The 15,973-nt window shown below is 35.9% G+C and overlaps 3 protein-coding genes across 3 annotated transcripts; 2 read left to right on the plus strand and 1 right to left on the minus strand.

Moving 5' to 3' along the window:
- Positions 1 to 3,758: 3,758 nt before the first annotated feature.
- rfc2 (replication factor C (activator 1) 2) lies at positions 3,759 to 6,458 on the minus strand. Its single transcript, XM_059525586.1, has 11 exons — positions 6,294 to 6,458; positions 6,055 to 6,124; positions 5,922 to 5,963; positions 5,728 to 5,834; positions 5,515 to 5,616; positions 5,311 to 5,411; positions 5,006 to 5,163; positions 4,507 to 4,572; positions 4,332 to 4,412; positions 4,137 to 4,250; positions 3,759 to 3,987 (listed from the first exon to the last, which is right to left on the minus strand). Exons 1-11 carry the CDS (start codon positions 6,401 to 6,403, stop codon positions 3,877 to 3,879), a joined length of 1,062 nt encoding a protein of 353 aa, XP_059381569.1. The 5' UTR covers positions 6,404 to 6,458; the 3' UTR covers positions 3,759 to 3,876.
- A 4,717-nt stretch (positions 6,459 to 11,175) lies between these two features.
- On the plus strand, positions 11,176 to 11,789 carry LOC132116715 (syncollin-like). Its single transcript, XM_059525587.1, has one exon. The coding sequence runs from the start codon at positions 11,201 to 11,203 to the stop codon at positions 11,594 to 11,596; it is 396 nt and encodes a 131-aa protein (XP_059381570.1). The 5' UTR covers positions 11,176 to 11,200; the 3' UTR covers positions 11,597 to 11,789.
- Positions 11,790 to 13,452: 1,663 nt separating this feature from the next.
- On the plus strand, positions 13,453 to 14,073 carry LOC132116716 (syncollin-like). Its single transcript, XM_059525588.1, has one exon. It carries the CDS (start codon positions 13,480 to 13,482, stop codon positions 13,873 to 13,875), a length of 396 nt encoding a protein of 131 aa, XP_059381571.1. The 5' UTR covers positions 13,453 to 13,479; the 3' UTR covers positions 13,876 to 14,073.
- Positions 14,074 to 15,973: the final 1,900 nt, after the last annotated feature.

Raw genomic sequence — 15,973 nt, forward strand, 5'->3', positions numbered from 1 at the left:
AACCCAGTCTCTAGGAGTTTGTCTGAAAGACTCAGCCTTTAATTTTCTCCTTCAAATCACATTCTGCTCCATCTGAAGACATAAACCCCAGGTTCCACATGATACTGATTGCAACAGTTTGTCACCAAATGCTAATGAAAGGCTGCATTTCAAAGGCTTGACATTTCGAACACACATGTAGCAAGCAGACTTTGAAGCAGCAGTTGTCACCTCTGTGTATTGTGTGTTGCTGTGGGTTTGTGGGGGTCTCGTCTTGGTGTCCAGCATGGTGCTGCACGGATGTGGTTACATTCAGTTTGAAACAGGAAACACTCAGGTTCATTCTGCTCTCATTAGTCCTTCATTTGACTTCAGCAATTTCCATCAGAGAGGAGATGGAGCGAGAGGCCTGAGCTCACTAAAGGTAACAGATTACCTACTAATACGCTTCATAATACAACTCTATGATTGATAGAAAACTGCGTGACGTGTTTGAATTGCTTAGAAGAAAATTGCTTTTTAACATGTAAGACGGGGGAAGCTGGTTTTGATGTTATCAGACATCATGCATTTCTTGTCATTAAATGACCTGGTTTCAATTTAAAACAAAACAAAAGAAATCAAAACATAAAAAAAGAAACTTTCGATAGTTACACAACTTGCTTCCTGTGGTTCAGTTAGTCTCTGATGAAAAAGACAGAGTTTTCCAACATGTGGCAAATAGTGCTTCATCGAACACTATCACGCCGAATATTCTTACACACTAAAAATGTGTTATCTTGTTATCTTGTGCACTATTACTTTGTGCCATTGTGTCAGAATGGTGAGAGCTGTATTTGCGGTTGTGAACAGATAACTTTGAAATGTGTTCTCATATGCTGATTTTTTTTTATATAGCCTATATAAAAAAATCTGTAAACCTCTGAAAGTGTCAAATTAGACTTAAAAGAATTATGTCTTCTAAGGAAATCTTTTTATTGAAGGCATGATTGAAGTCCAAAGCCAGCAAGGAGTACTCCTTGCCTTTGTTTCTCTGGCCTGCCTTGGTTGTGTTTATGCGCTCTGTCTGTGCTGCGGAAAGAAATCTAGTAAGTAGTCTGACATTACAATACTTTCAGCTCCAAAAAAAAAAAAAAATAATAATAATAGTAATGTTTTTCTCTGCTCTTAATTGTGCACTATACATATATTTGTCTTTGTCGTCTAATGTTGCTGTATTTTATTTTGAGCTATGGAACGAGAGGACAATAAGCTGTATGACCAGGATGATTTGTAAGAAAACTGTTTTATATATTTAATAATGTTAGTTAATAATTGTATGTGTGAGTGTGTGTGTGTGTGTGTGTACTGTATATATATATATATATATATATATATATATATATATATATATATATATATATAATTATTTTTTTGTTTTCAGCAATCAGGACACTGAATATGCTGAAAGCAGAAAACATACAGCAGGTAAGCGATGTCCACTTTTAACACGTTCTGAAGAGGAAAACGCATCTCATTATACACATATTTAGTGTCAGTGTTTTATCTGTAGAATATCACAAAGCACTTTTACACACATTTTCTGTCAGAGGAAAGCTGAGATTCAGAATGCGCTCTTCATTAGCCAAGAATGAGACTTTATTCATACCATGTCTGTTTTTGTTTTTTTGTTTAGTGCTAAGACCAAACCAAAGCGAGATGCCTTCAACCTCAAGGTGAGGTTTTTTTTTTTTTTTTTGCAGTAGTCAGTGCACATACTTGTTTTTTCATTTAGTGTTATAGTCATGTCCACTTTATACTTTATCTAATATTTTGGGTGGGGGGAAATGTTTCTCTACATAACTGAAAGCATTCAGAGTCTAATGTTTAACTGAACAATATTAATTTGCCGTATTTGCTGAATAGTCATGATAGAAAGATGAAAATTAAGGAAATGTTACAGACGTGATAAATTGTATTTTCACAGGCGATCACCGACGAACAGGCCTGAGAATAGTATGATTTTTTTATTTTCAAATTTGAGATTTTAAACTGTTAACTGTGTTTTTCTAAAATGTATTTGTTTATTCATTTATTTTTGTTATTTTGACTGTTTCTTAACAGGTAACATCCAATGGAGTTATCAAAACCTTACAGATGGTAAGATTCATCGCTATTACGATCATAAGACATTACTTTTAATGAAAGCCATTTTTAAATACAAACTTATAACCTAGTAATGCATGTTTTTGTTTCTGCTGTAGGAAATGGCATCTTGGAACCAACATATGTGTGAGTGTTGTTTTTCCCATGGTTTTGTGAGGAAAAGTCTACAAGATACTAATCAAAGTTTTTCTGAAAAGTCTAAGATTTTACGAAGGCTAAGCTTGCTCAAAATTATTTGTACATTGTGTATTTGATAGGCATACATGTTTTTTTTTTTTTATAGGGACCCAATTCCAAATTTGCTTTATGCAAACGAGGACGACACAGGTAAATGTGTGCTGGTAATTGTCATTGTCTAATGCAACCATTTCACACAGTTCACTCTCTTCAGTTGTTCACAGGAAAACTGAGGTCAAGTGACACATTTTAAACTGAGCACCAAAGAACCTGTAAACATGTCAGAAAACTGTAGATGAAAAAAAAAGAGGCCACTAATCACAAAACTGAAAAAGTGTATACAGATGTGTGATTCACTGCACAAACGAACAAAATGATTGAAGCAGTTGTTTTAATGAAATGCTTCATTCATTCCCCAGATACGGATCCAAATTTGGACACAGGAACATACGAGAATGTTTTTCCAACACCAGAAGTGCAACATGACTCAGGTTTGGTGTTTATATATATATATATATATATATATATATATATATATATATTCGTTCTTTTTAATACTTCATTTTTAATATTTAATCAATTAAAAACAATTTGAGATTTAACCTTTTTTACTCAATATGGTTTTTAGAAAAAAATTTCTTTGCTTATTATTGTTTGACAATGTTTTGCAGATAGCTGTAATTATGAAAACTGGGACAATAGATATGAGGATGGTAAAATGTTCATTATTAAACCAATGATGCTGATAAAACACTTTACGATTAATTCATGAGACAACACCAATAACTTTTTTCTTTCCTCTTTATTCAGATGAACCAGACTACGTGAATGAAATCACACAGTGAATACATGAGCCTATTGTAAGACATGGCTTTTGTTTTTTGATTTTCACATTTTGTTCTTGGTGCCATTTACTGTTATGAAATTGTTAAAAAGTGTATTGCTTGACCTTTTGAAGTAATCAATTAAGATTGAGTGTGAATGTGCATAGTCTTTTGATCAATAAACAATGATATAATTAACAGTCTATGAACAAGTGCTATAAACTACTACAAGACATCTAAAATATTTTGCACAACAAAGGCACTAAACATGGGGGCTACACATCAAGAGCTGTTCAATGAAGATTTTAAGCCAGTTTCATAAGGGTGTGAAAAATGAGTCAGATGAGTGTCCTGACCTTTTTATCATAAGCGAAACAAAAACCTATCAGGGCAAGAGGCAACCTGTAGAACCTAGAACCTGTTGAAACCTGTAGAACTGTCACTTGTTCTGCTATATGATTTCTGACATACAGTATGGTACAACATGGAAATTCATTGTTGAAATGGACTTAATTGTCCATGTTAAACTGAGCTGTTTGAACTGCCTCAAACTCTCATTAAGTGGAGTTAGTTCTACTGTGCTGCATTTTGAAGTACTTTGACACCAAAAACAGGCCATCACTCACAAACAACTAAAGGATTTTGTAAATTTTTATTACTGCAATCTGTCATATTTTTACAATTATTAGTACAAGTACAGGGTCTGGAGACCAAGAACGCTGAGGTTATCACTTGATAACATCTCTTGTTTTTAGCTTGCATCAGGTGCAGCCGTCTTGCTGCACAGGCGACCTAACAGTCCAGCCATCTGTAACAGAGAGTTCACCCCTTCTGCCACTTTCATATGTGTGTAGCCAATTTCCTGGGGAATCAAAAGTATAATTACAGTGTTTATAATTATCAATAATAATAATCATTGCAATATATACAAATACATTACTAAATGAAACTTTTAATGCTTAAAGCTAATTTAAATGCTGCTTAGGGAGACACTACCAGGGCAATACGCACCTTAATATATTCCAGCTTCAAATACTCTGCCATCTGAAAGGTTTTGCACACTCTAAAGATGTTTCCTATGATGTCCTCTGGTGAGTATCCAAGTGACCAAAGCTGCTCAATGATCTGTAGAAAGATAAACCACTTCTGTCTGTCATTTTTTTTAAGAGATCCTGAATATTTTCTAAGGTAAATGTTTAGTGGTACCTTGTAGGCTTCATCAATGTTGGCGTTGACACAGTGCTCCAGCATGCTTTTAACCAGCAGAGGATGTGGCTCATCACACACCTGCAGAAGCAATACTGTTGGTCCTTTATCACCAATACATTATCAACAACAATGCATTAATAAAAAGACAAAAATAAAATGCATCCAAAAGTACCTTGAACACATTTTCACTGTTGATGTAACCAAATCCAGAATTTGTTGACTGCAAGTTATTCAGAGCCTAGATTAAAAAAAAAAAGTTACAAAAAATAAATAATTAATTATAATAATAAAGTTTCAACACTGCAGGTAAATCATAATTATTAAAATGTTTATAAATAATAATGTTTACCTAAAATGTAAATTTGTGTGAAATGTTACAACAGTAAATAAATATTGCAGGTTAAAAATGATCAAAAACAAATAAAAAATATAAATTAAGTTGTTATTATTAATACTGTACCTTGTAAAACAAGGTAACAATAACAACCTAATATGTTATTTTTTTATTATTTTATTTTAAGATTTACCTATAATATTAAAGATTAAAATTAAATGAATTAATTAACATATAATATATAACTTATATTAATGTTATTTTGTTTACCTAGAATGTTAATTACTTTTATTATTATTGTTCACACATGAAAAGAGGAAAAAATTATTGACCTGACCTGTCTCATGTCCCCTTGAGCGGTGAAGATGATGGCCTCTAGGCCGTCATTGGTGACATGTAAGTTCTCCTTCTCTACCACCTCGGTCAGACGCATCATGATCTGGTCGTCTCTGAGTTTGCTGTAACGCAGCACTGCACAGCGAGACTGGATGGGCTCTGCAATCGAATGAGAAGAAAAACTGAAAGACTTCTGTGTTAGCTGTACGCTGGCATGTACTTCAGTGTTCTAGTTCATTTGAAGCTTGTCATCAATGTCAATCTATTATGAACAGCATTTTGTGTTTTATGTGCCACATCGCTCACCTATGATTTTATCTGATGCATTACACGCCAGAGCAAAGCGTGTGGTTTTAGAGTAGATCTCCATGGTTCTTCTGAGAGCCTGCTGGGCTCCATCTGTCATGCTGTTTTAGAAATACAAAAACATAGCTGCATGAAGCCGTTCAAAAATCTTTAAAATGTATATTTATTTTTAAATTAACCTAAAAAAAAAAAGATTACTCTTACCTGTCAGCCTCATCCAAGATTATGATCTTGTGGCGACCTTTAGGGAGTGTGACCTTTTGCTGGGCAAACATTTTGATTTTGTTTCTCACAACATCAATTCCACTAAAATTAATAAAAAACAATTAAACATTAATTAACAGACATTAATATGATCATCCAAAATCTTGGATGTACAGAAAACTTGTTTGAAAACACTCAGCTAAAGTTTCTTACCGGTCATTTGAAGCATTGAGCTCAAGCACAGCATCTTTCATAGCTGGACCCAGAAGAGCTCGGGCCAAACACAAGATGCTGGTGGTTTTTCCAGTGCCAGGAGGACCCTAAACATTATCTTCATTTTAGTGCATAGTGACATATCATATGTAAATTCAGTTGGCACCTGGGTGTGAAAGCATATTTTAACTTACAGCAATGATGATGTTGGGCACATTTCCTTCTCGTGCAAACACCTTCGACAATAACAGGGCAAAAGAGAAAACATGTCATACTGACCACATCAGACACTAATCAGTATGTAACGTTACTGTATGTTATACCGACCTCCAGTCTGCTGACAGTTTCCTCATTTCCAACTATTTCATTCAGCTTCAGGGGTCTGTATTTTTCAACCCTGTTAGTAATAATGACACATTTAAAAACAAAAACATGTATTAATCCGCGCGAACATGCAGATGCAGAGGAACGCAAGCTTGGCCGTTCAGTTGCTGTAAACATAGCTACAGGCTCGCTACCTTTAGCGACATTAAAGTGATTCTAATACTACGAGTCACAAACAGTACCATGGTAGTTCATAAGCATTTGTTGAGGGTTTTGGTGCAGTATCATCCTTTTTAGGCTGTCCGTCGGCTTGATTTTGTTCACCGTCTGCCTCTTTCATTTCAACATCCATATTGCCTGTGCGAACGCTGAGCAGCGCGTATTCCCGCCACTACAGGAACAGATCTGAAATGACGCCACTTCCGGCAACGGGAGCCCGTGACTTTTTTTTTTTACTCAAATAAATAAATAAATAAATAATACTGGTACGTAACAAACTGGAATGGAAAAAGAAAATGAACTAATACATTTATATTTATTTACATATCTATCTATCTATCTATCTATCTATCTATCTATCTATCTATCTATCTATCTATCTATCTATCTATCTATCTATCTATCATTTGCAACCCAGAAATACAAAATTACAGGACTAAATGACTATAGGCCTGTGGCTCTAAACGTCTGTGGTCATGAAGTCATTTGAAATACTGGTGCTGGTCCAGCTGAAGGACATTACTTAGGTTGACCATACAAGCCATTTCCCCACGTTTAAGGAGCAATATTACTTGCACATATACTTCTGCATTGAAACTACGCCATAGCTGGTGCGTAGTATGTGCAGGCTACAGGAAAGCCTGAAGTGCACCTCTCCAGAAATGTCACAGCGTGTAAATTCTAGTTGGACCACAATTTAGTATTTCATTTAGAAACCCAAAGTCTGGAGTCTGGAGGAAGACTGAAGAGGCACAGAATCCAAGCTGCTTGAGGTCCAGTGTGAAGTTTCTGAAGTCAGTGATGATTTGGGGTGCCATGACGTCTGCTGGTGTTGCTCCATTGTGTTTTATTAAGTCCAAAGTCTATACAACCATCTACCAGGAGATTTTGGAGCACTTTATGCTTCCATCTGCTGACAAGCTTTATGGAGATGCTGATTTCATTTTGCAGCAGGACTTTAGCACCTGCCCACAGTGCCAAATCCACTTCCAAGTGGTTTGTTGACCATGATATTACTGTGCTTGATTGGCCAGCCAACATGCCTGACCTGAACCTCACTGAGAATATACTGTATGGGGTATTTTGAAGAGGAAGATAAGTAACATCTGACAAACAATACAGAGGATCTTAAGGCTGCTATCAAAGCAACCTGGGCTTCAATAATGCCTCAGCAGTGCCACAGGCTGATCGCCTCCATGCCACCCTGCACTGAAGCAGTAATTTGTGCAAAAGGAGCTCCAACCAAGTATTGAGTGCATAATTAAACCTGTTTTGGAGATCTTGAACATTTCTGTTTTGTAAATCTTTTTTGATTGATTTTTGAAATATTATAATTTTTTGACATACTGATTTTTTTCATTTTCCTAAGCTGTAAGTCATAACCATAATAATAATAATAATAATAATAATAAAAATTCTTGAAATATTTCATTTTGTGTGCAATGAATCTAGAATATAAGAAAGTTTGCTTTTTTAATTAAATTACAAAAAAATAAAGAAATGATATTCTAATATTTTTTGATGCACCTGTATCTCGCAGGACCTGAAATGGGACATTCACATTGACCTCATTGTTAAAAAGGCCTAGCAGAGGTTGTTCTTCCTTCACCAGCTGAGGAAATTCAACCTGCCACAGGAGCTGCTGAAACAGTTCTACTTCACCATCACTGAATCCGTCTTCTGCACTTCAATAACTGTCTGGTTCAGCTCAACTACCAAATCTGACCTCAGAAGGCCACAGAGGGTAGTCCAGACTGAATGAATCTTTGGTACAACTCTCCCTTCTCTCCAAGAACTGTCGTCATCCAGAGTGAGCAAAAGGGCTTGCAAATCACTCGGGACCCTCACATCCAGCACATTTCCTCTTTGAACTGTTATCGTCTGGTCGACGCAACAGAGCACTGAGCACCAGAACGACCAGACACAGGAACAGTTTCTTCCCTCAGACAATCCATCTCATGAACATTTAACAATAACTGTGGAACACACAACACTATACACTCATACACTTATTCACCTAACACACACTTAGTCTAAACTTAAAATTTGCATTTACCCGTACATACAAAACAGTTCTGTTATTAGTTTCTTACTAATTTCTTTTTTTGTTTTGCATGTTTGTCACACTTTACTGTTTCAGATCATCAAACAAATTTAAATATTAGTCAAAGATAACACAAGTAAACAAAATATGCAGTTTTTAAATTATATTTATTATTAAGGGAAAACAAAATCCCAAACTACATGGCCCTGTCTGAAGAGTTGTTTGCCTCCCTGTTAAAACTGTGGTTTATCACACTTGAGTTAAATTTCCCTAGCCACACCCAGGCCTGATTACTTCCACACCTGTTCACAATCAAGAAATCTCTTAGGACTTGCCTGATAATGTGAAGTAGACCAAAAGATCCTCAGAAGCTAGACATCATGCCATGATCCAATGAAATTCAGAAACAAATGAGAAAGAAAGTAATTGAGATCTATCAGTCTGGAAAAGGTTATAAAGACATTTCTAAAGCTTTGGGACTCCAGCGAACCACAGGGTGAGCCATTATTCACAAATGGCAAAAACACGGAACAGTGGAGAACCTTACCAGGAGTGGCTGGCCGACCAACATTACCCAAGAGCACAGCAACGACTGATCCAAGAGGTCACAAAAGACTCCACAACAACATCCAAAGAACTGCAGGCCTCACTTGTCTCAGTTAAGGTCAGTGTTCATGACTCCACCATAAGAAAGAGACTAGGCAAAAATGATCTGCATGGCAGAGTTCCAAGACGAAGACCGCTGCTGAGCAGAAAAGAACATAAAGGCTTGTCTCAGTTTTACCAGAAAACATCTGGATGATCCCCAAGACTTTTGGGAAAACACTCTGTGGACTGAAAAGTTTAGCTTTTTTGAAGGTGTTTGTCCCATTACTTCTGGTGTAAAAGTAAAACTGCATTTCAGAAAAAGAACATCATACCAACAGTAAAATATGGCGGTGGTAGTGTGATGGTATGGGGCTGTTTTGCTGCTTCAGGACCTGGAAGACTTTCTGTGATAAATGGAACCATGAATTCTGCTGTTTCCCAAAAAATCATGAAGGAGAATGTCCAGGCTTCTGTTCGTGACATCAAGTTAAAGCGAACTTGGGTTCTGCAGCAGGACAATGATCCAAAACACACCAGCAAGTCCACCTCTGAATGGCTGAAGAAAAAGACTTGAGTGGCCTAGTCAATGTTGTTCACACTTTTCATGTGTGAACCTGAATCCTATTGAGATGCTGTGACATGACCTTAAAAAGGTGGCTCATGCTCGGAACCCTCCAATATGGCTTAATTACAACAATTCTGCATAGATCAGTGGACCAAATTTCCTCCACAGCGCTGTAACAGACTCATTGCAAAATCTTCATTTAAAAATAGCATGTTGTGTTATCTTTTACTTATATTTACATTTGTTTGAGGATCTGAAACATGAAAAAAAAAAGAAATCAGGAAGGGAGCCAACACTTTTTCACACCACTGTATCAATCCATGAATGAAAATACTGACTTGCTTTTAGGTTTGTTTAAAGTAACTGTCAGAGCATCTGTTGGCCAATCTAAAGTTTCTCATGCTGAAAAATGGATCAGATTGTCTGCATTTACATGTAGGACAATTTTCCCTAAAGAGACTGAAAGCATTACGATTATAATGGCTTTATAGCTGCTCTGAATACATAATGGCCAACCCCAAAACAAGTCGTTTTTCATCGTTTAATATATAAAATTGTGTGAAGTTTGGTTTCAGTTACAGTAATAGTAGTAATTTGAATGAAAATGATACTTATTGAACAATTTACAGTAAAACAACACTAAAAGGACTCCACAAGAATGACAGACAAGAGCCTGTTTTCATCTGAAACAATATTAAGTTAGATGACAGAGTAAATTAGCTATCTTATCTGAAGGCCAAAGCTGTTTGAATTCTCAACCTTCAGAGCATCTGTTGGTAAACCAGAGGCTTCTCAGTAAGTTTGTTTTAGCTCTGTGCCAGGTTCAGTCAACATGATGCTTATCTGCTTGCTGGTCTGTTCTTTGTTAGTGTGGAGAACCGAATATTACTGATAATGTATGTGACAAAATGAATGTCATTTTATGGAGTAACAATCTGACAGTGCAATGCATCTAGATTTGAACTTAACCTTTTGAAATCATGGTAACACATTAGATATTTGTTTTTGTTTTTGTTTTTTTCAGCCATGAATATGATACAGTGTTAGACCTCATTATTAAACATTTTATTTATAATTTATGCACAGCTATAAACAGTCAAATGTCACTGTCTTGTTACCAATGAAATGCTTTGTTTTAATTGTTGCATACATTTTCAAAACTTAAAAAAAAAAATCAAAATATTCAATAACATGCACATTTCCCTACTGTTCTAAATTATGATTCAGTTACTAACAGAAAGTCACTGCATATGGCTGGTTTTGAAAGTGTCGGCACATTCAAAAGCCTTGTGGTTTGTGAACATCTGGGATGTTTGTTTGTTTTTGTTAAAATTACATTCTCAGTTCACTAAAACTGATGAAAAAGACAATAAACAACATACAGAAATTCCATTTTGTTATATATATAATTTAAATGTTATGTCCAATTGAATTATTGATAACCCATTTTATATAACACATATCTTTCAGATACATTTTCAAAAATAAGCTAAAATATTTGTGCTAATATAGATTCTATATATTTACATGAATACATGTAGATACACATTTTTAATATTTTTGCAGAATTGCATTTTTTTTTTACCTGTGTGTGAAAGAACTTAAAATCTGCAGATGGCCTTCGCAGATTCTGTTGGACAATCTGACATTTCTCACACACGTCATTCGTATGAAGAAACTCCATGTATATAAGTCAGTGCAAAAGATCTCTTTTCATTCTACAAGCTGAAAACATGAAGGGGGTCATTGCTCTTCTCCTGGCAGCTCTGTTCTTCGAGGGACTCAGTGCAGAGTGTCCCGACCCAGCCACGCTGAAAGATGATTATGGAAGCAAGCTCTGTGCCCAGATGTTTGAGAAAAGCAGCTACTATTACGATGAAAGCTGTAGTGGCAAATTCTTTTACGTTTATCCCGATGAAGACACCCCCATCATGTCATGGGCTTGGAATAACCGAATTTCCTCTCTTGTGGTGGGCCGAGGCTGCTCCCTGACAGTGTGGTCCAAATCCAAGAAGCAAGGACATAAGAAAAAGTTTTCTGCTGGCATCGTGTACCACCTTAAGGAAGTGAAGAAAGGCCTGTTTGGAGACTGGAACGATTCCATCTCAGGCTACTACTGCACATGCTAGACGTGAAGAATGAAGACAGAGGCTGAAAGGACATTAAAATGTATTGCCAATGATACAAGATAACAACTGTAACCCTTTTAAATCTGTTTTCGGAAGTAGAAATTCTGCTCTATGTAATTCTGCTAAATGCCTGCAAGTGAATTAAACACCATGTTGCTGCAGGGAATCTCTGCATGAACGTGACGCAGAAACATTCAAGACCTGGTGTGTCATTCTTTTTTATTGAATTAAATATAATCAAACATTCTCACAAGGGTTTTGAAAGTATTGCAAGATGCAGTCAAGTTTTGAAACTTACCTTTTAGTTAAATGAGTTAACACAACCAACATCAGTGCTTGAAATTTGAAAGTGAAGCTTAATTTCAGTTTTATACAGTGTTATTCCTTATTCAATAAACTTCCAACAGCTATGTGAAAACATTCAAAAGTGTGTAAATATTAAAGCCATTACACAGCAGTTCCAACAGTTCAAAAAGGAATAATCCATGCATCTAGTCATTCATGAAAAACAGATATTTGCATCTGCTACATAAAACAGTGTCTGTAAGTCAACCTGAAAATTTTAACAAATATGTACAATGTACAATAAGTAATGCACTCAACTGCCGTGCCCTATATGAGCGCTCACCATGGAGTTAAGGTACTATTGCTGAAGAAAAAGCATGTTGAAGCTCTTTTAAAGTTTGCTGCACCACATTTAGACAAGCCCGTGAAATGCTGGGAGAATATAGTTTGGTCAGATGAGACAAAAATTAAACTCTTTGGATACCATATTAACACTATGTTTGGAGGTCAAATCGCACTGCACATCACCCCAAAACATCACGGTGTAGCACTGGCAAAATTCATTTAATTGAAGGAAGGATGAATGAATAAATGGAAATCGCATTGAGCCAAAGAGGATCAGGAAATGACTACATAAAAGAGTCTTTTCTTTTCTTCCTTTTTCCTCCCTCACTCTCTAAATGATTCACCAGTGCCATAATGAAATATTATGCTTGCTGTTCTATTCTTTGTGGGTGTGGAGAACCGAATATTACTGATAATGTATGTGACAAAATGAATGTCATTTTATGGAGTAACAATCTGACAGTGCAATGCATCTAGATTTGAACTTAACCTTTTGAAATCATGGTAACACATTAGATATTTGTTTTTGTTTTTGTTTTTTTCAGCCATGAATATGATACAGTGTTAGACCTCATTATTAAACATTTTATTTATAATTTATGCACAGCTATAAACAGTCAAATGTCACTGTCTTGTTACCAATGAAATGCTTTGTTTTAATTGTTGCATACATTTTCAAAACTTAAAAAAAAAATCAAAATATTCAATAACATGCACATTTCCCTACTGTTCTAAATTATGATTCAGTTACTAACAGAAAGTCACTGCATATGGCTGGTTTTGAAAGTGTCGGCACATTCAAAAGCCTTGTGGTTTGTGAACATCTGGGATGTTTGTTTGTTTTTGTTAAAATTACATTCTCAGTTCACTAAAACTGATTAAAAAGACAATAAACAACATACAGAAATTCCATTTTGTTATATATATAATTTATATGTTATGTCCAATTGAATTATTGATAACCCATTTTATGTAACACATATCTTTCAGATACATTTTCAAAAATAAGATAAAATATTTGTGCTAATATAGATTCTATATATTTACATGAATACATGTAGATACACATTTTTAATATTTTTGCAGAATTGCATTTTTTTTTTACCTGTGTGTGAAAGAACTTAAAATCTGCAGATGGCCTTCGCAGATTCTGTTGGACAATCTGACATTTCTCACACACGTCATTCGTATGAAGAAACTCCATGTATATAAGTCAGTGCAAAAGATCTCTTTTCATTCTACAAGCTGAAAACATGAAGGGGGTCATTGCTCTTCTCCTGGCAGCTCTGTTCTTCGAGGGACTCAGTGCAGAGTGTCCCGACCCAGCCACGCTGAAAGATGATTATGGAAGCAAGCTCTGTGCCCAGATGTTTGAGAAAAGCAGCTACTATTACGATGAAAGCTGTAGTGGCAAATTCTTTTACGTTTATCCCGATGAAGACACCCCCATCATGTCATGGGCTTGGAATAACCGAATTTCCTCTCTTGTGGTGGGCCGAGGCTGCTCCCTGACAGTGTGGTCCAAATCCAAGAAGCAAGGACATAAGAAAAAGTTTTCTGCTGGCATCGTGTACCACCTTAAGGAAGTGAAGAAAGGCCTGTTTGGAGACTGGAACGATTCCATCTCAGGCTACTACTGCACATGCTAGACGTGAAGAATGAATACAGAGGCTGAAAGGACATTAAAATGTATTGCCAATGATACAAGATAACAACTGTAACCCTTTTAAATCTGTTTTCGGAAGTAGAAATTCTGCTCTATGTAATTCTGCTAAATGCCTGCAAGTGAATTAAACACCATGTTGCTGCAGGGAATCTCTGCATGAACGTGACGCAGAAACATTCAAGACCTGGTGTGTCATTCTTTTTTATTGAATTAAATGTAATCAAACATTCTCACAAGGGTTTTGAAAGTATTGCAAGATGCAGTCAAGTTTTTAAACTTATCTTTTAGTTAAATGAGTTAACACAACCAACATCAGTGCTTGAAATTTGAAAGTGAAGCTTAATTTCAGTTTTATACAGTGTTATTCCTTATTCAATAAACTTCCAACAGCTATGTGAACACATTCAAAAGTGTGTAAATATCAAAGCCATTACACAGCAGTTCCAACAGTTCAAAAAGGAATAATCCATGCATCTAGTCATTCATGAAAAACAGATATTTGCATCTGCTACATAAAACAGTGTCTGTAAGTCAACCTGAAAATTTTAACAAATAAGTTCAAAAAATTAAGTTCTGTGTAATAAAGTAGAATGCCACAGAGAAAAAGTATTGAACACATGAAGACAGGGAGGTGCAAAAAGGCATGGAAAGCCAAGACACCGGCTGAAATCTATCAGTGATTAGAAAGCAATCCTGCTCCTTGTCAGTGGAAATACATTTTTGCTGGTATAGTCCCAACTCATGACCAACATGTCACACAAGAATCATTTCATGATGGGTAAAACCAAAGAGCTTTCTCAAGACCTTCAAACCCTTACTGTTGCAAAACATACTGCTGGCATTGGTTACAGAAGGATTTCTATACTCCTGAATGTTCCAGTGAGCACTGTAGGGGCCATAATCCGGAAGTGGAAAAAACATTATTTCACCATAAACCGGCCACGACCAGGTGCTCCTCGCAAGATTTCTGACACTTGTGGTAAGCTTCAGAAAGACCTGGAATTAAAATGTACAATAAGTAATGCACTCAACTGCCGTGCCCTATATGAGCGCTCACCATGCAGTTAAGGTACTATTGCTGAAGAAAAAGCATGTTGAAGCTCTTTTAAAGTTTGCTGCACCACATTTAGACAAGCCCGTGAAATGCTGGGAGAATATAGTTTGGTCAGATGAGACAAAAATGTAACTCTTTGGATACCATAATAAACAATATGTTTGGAGGTCAAATGGCACTGCACATCACCCCAAAACATCACGGTGTAGCACTGGCAAAATTCATTTAACTGAAGGAAGGATGAATGAATAAATGGAAATCTGCTGCCTTCTACCAGGATGAGATAGATTAAATGAGAGCGGACATTCCTGCAAACCAATGACCTTAAACACACAGTCACAGGAAATTCTCATTTGGTTTCAGAGAAAGAAAGTAAAGCTGCTGGAACGGCCCAGCCAGTCACTTCACTTGAATCCAATAGAACATCTATGGAAAAGAACTAAAAATTAGAGTTTGTATAAGAGGCCCATGAAACCATCAAGTTTTGAAGACTGTTTTTGTGGAACAATGGGCCCAAAATCACACCTGAGCAGTGCATATGACTATAGTTTCTCCATACAGGAGGCGTCTTGAAGCTGTCGTTAAAAAAGGCTTTTGTAGGAAGTATTACATTTCAGTAAGCGTGTTTAATACTTTTGCACTGGGTCATTGCATTTTATTACACCTAATTTAATTTATGAACTTATTTGTATTGTTTTCTTGTATGTATGGATTACATGGGTTGTTACAAACGGTGAAAATTTGAATAAAAATAAAATTATATAAATATGTTAAATAAAACATTCTCTGAAAACAACAGATTTTTCTGTTTTTCTTCTCAGATGTTTTGAGGATATTACTCACTCATTTTACTACAACCAGCAGAGGCGAGTTCTTAAATGCTTATCCAAATATGCTAAGTAGTTTTACAATATGGCATTGAGCCAAAGAGGATCAGGAAATGACTACACAAAAGTGTCTTTTCTTTTCTTCCTTTTTCCTCCCTCACTCTCTAAATGATTCACCAGTGCCATAATGAAATATTCAA

The sequence above is a fragment of the Carassius carassius genome, chromosome 36, assembly GCF_963082965.1.
Source record: "Carassius carassius chromosome 36, fCarCar2.1, whole genome shotgun sequence".
In the NCBI taxonomy this organism is placed as follows: Eukaryota; Metazoa; Chordata; class Actinopteri; order Cypriniformes; family Cyprinidae; genus Carassius; species Carassius carassius.

Coding starts and splice junctions, on each gene's coding strand:
- LOC132116716 (XM_059525588.1), top strand. CDS start 13,480: ATGAAGGGGGTCATTGCTCTTCTCCTGGCAGCTCTGTTCTTCGAGGGA.
- LOC132116715 (XM_059525587.1), top strand. CDS start 11,201: ATGAAGGGGGTCATTGCTCTTCTCCTGGCAGCTCTGTTCTTCGAGGGA.
- rfc2 (XM_059525586.1), bottom strand. CDS start 6,403: ATGGATGTTGAAATGAAAGAGGCAGACGGTGAACAAAATCAAGCCGAC. Junction 5,617..5,727: donor CTCAATGCTTCAAATGACCG/GTAAGAAACTTT, acceptor TATTAATTTTAG/TGGAATTGATGTTGTGAGAA. Junction 3,988..4,136: donor TGAAGCTGGAATATATTAAG/GTGCGTATTGCC, acceptor TTGATTCCCCAG/GAAATTGGCTACACACATAT.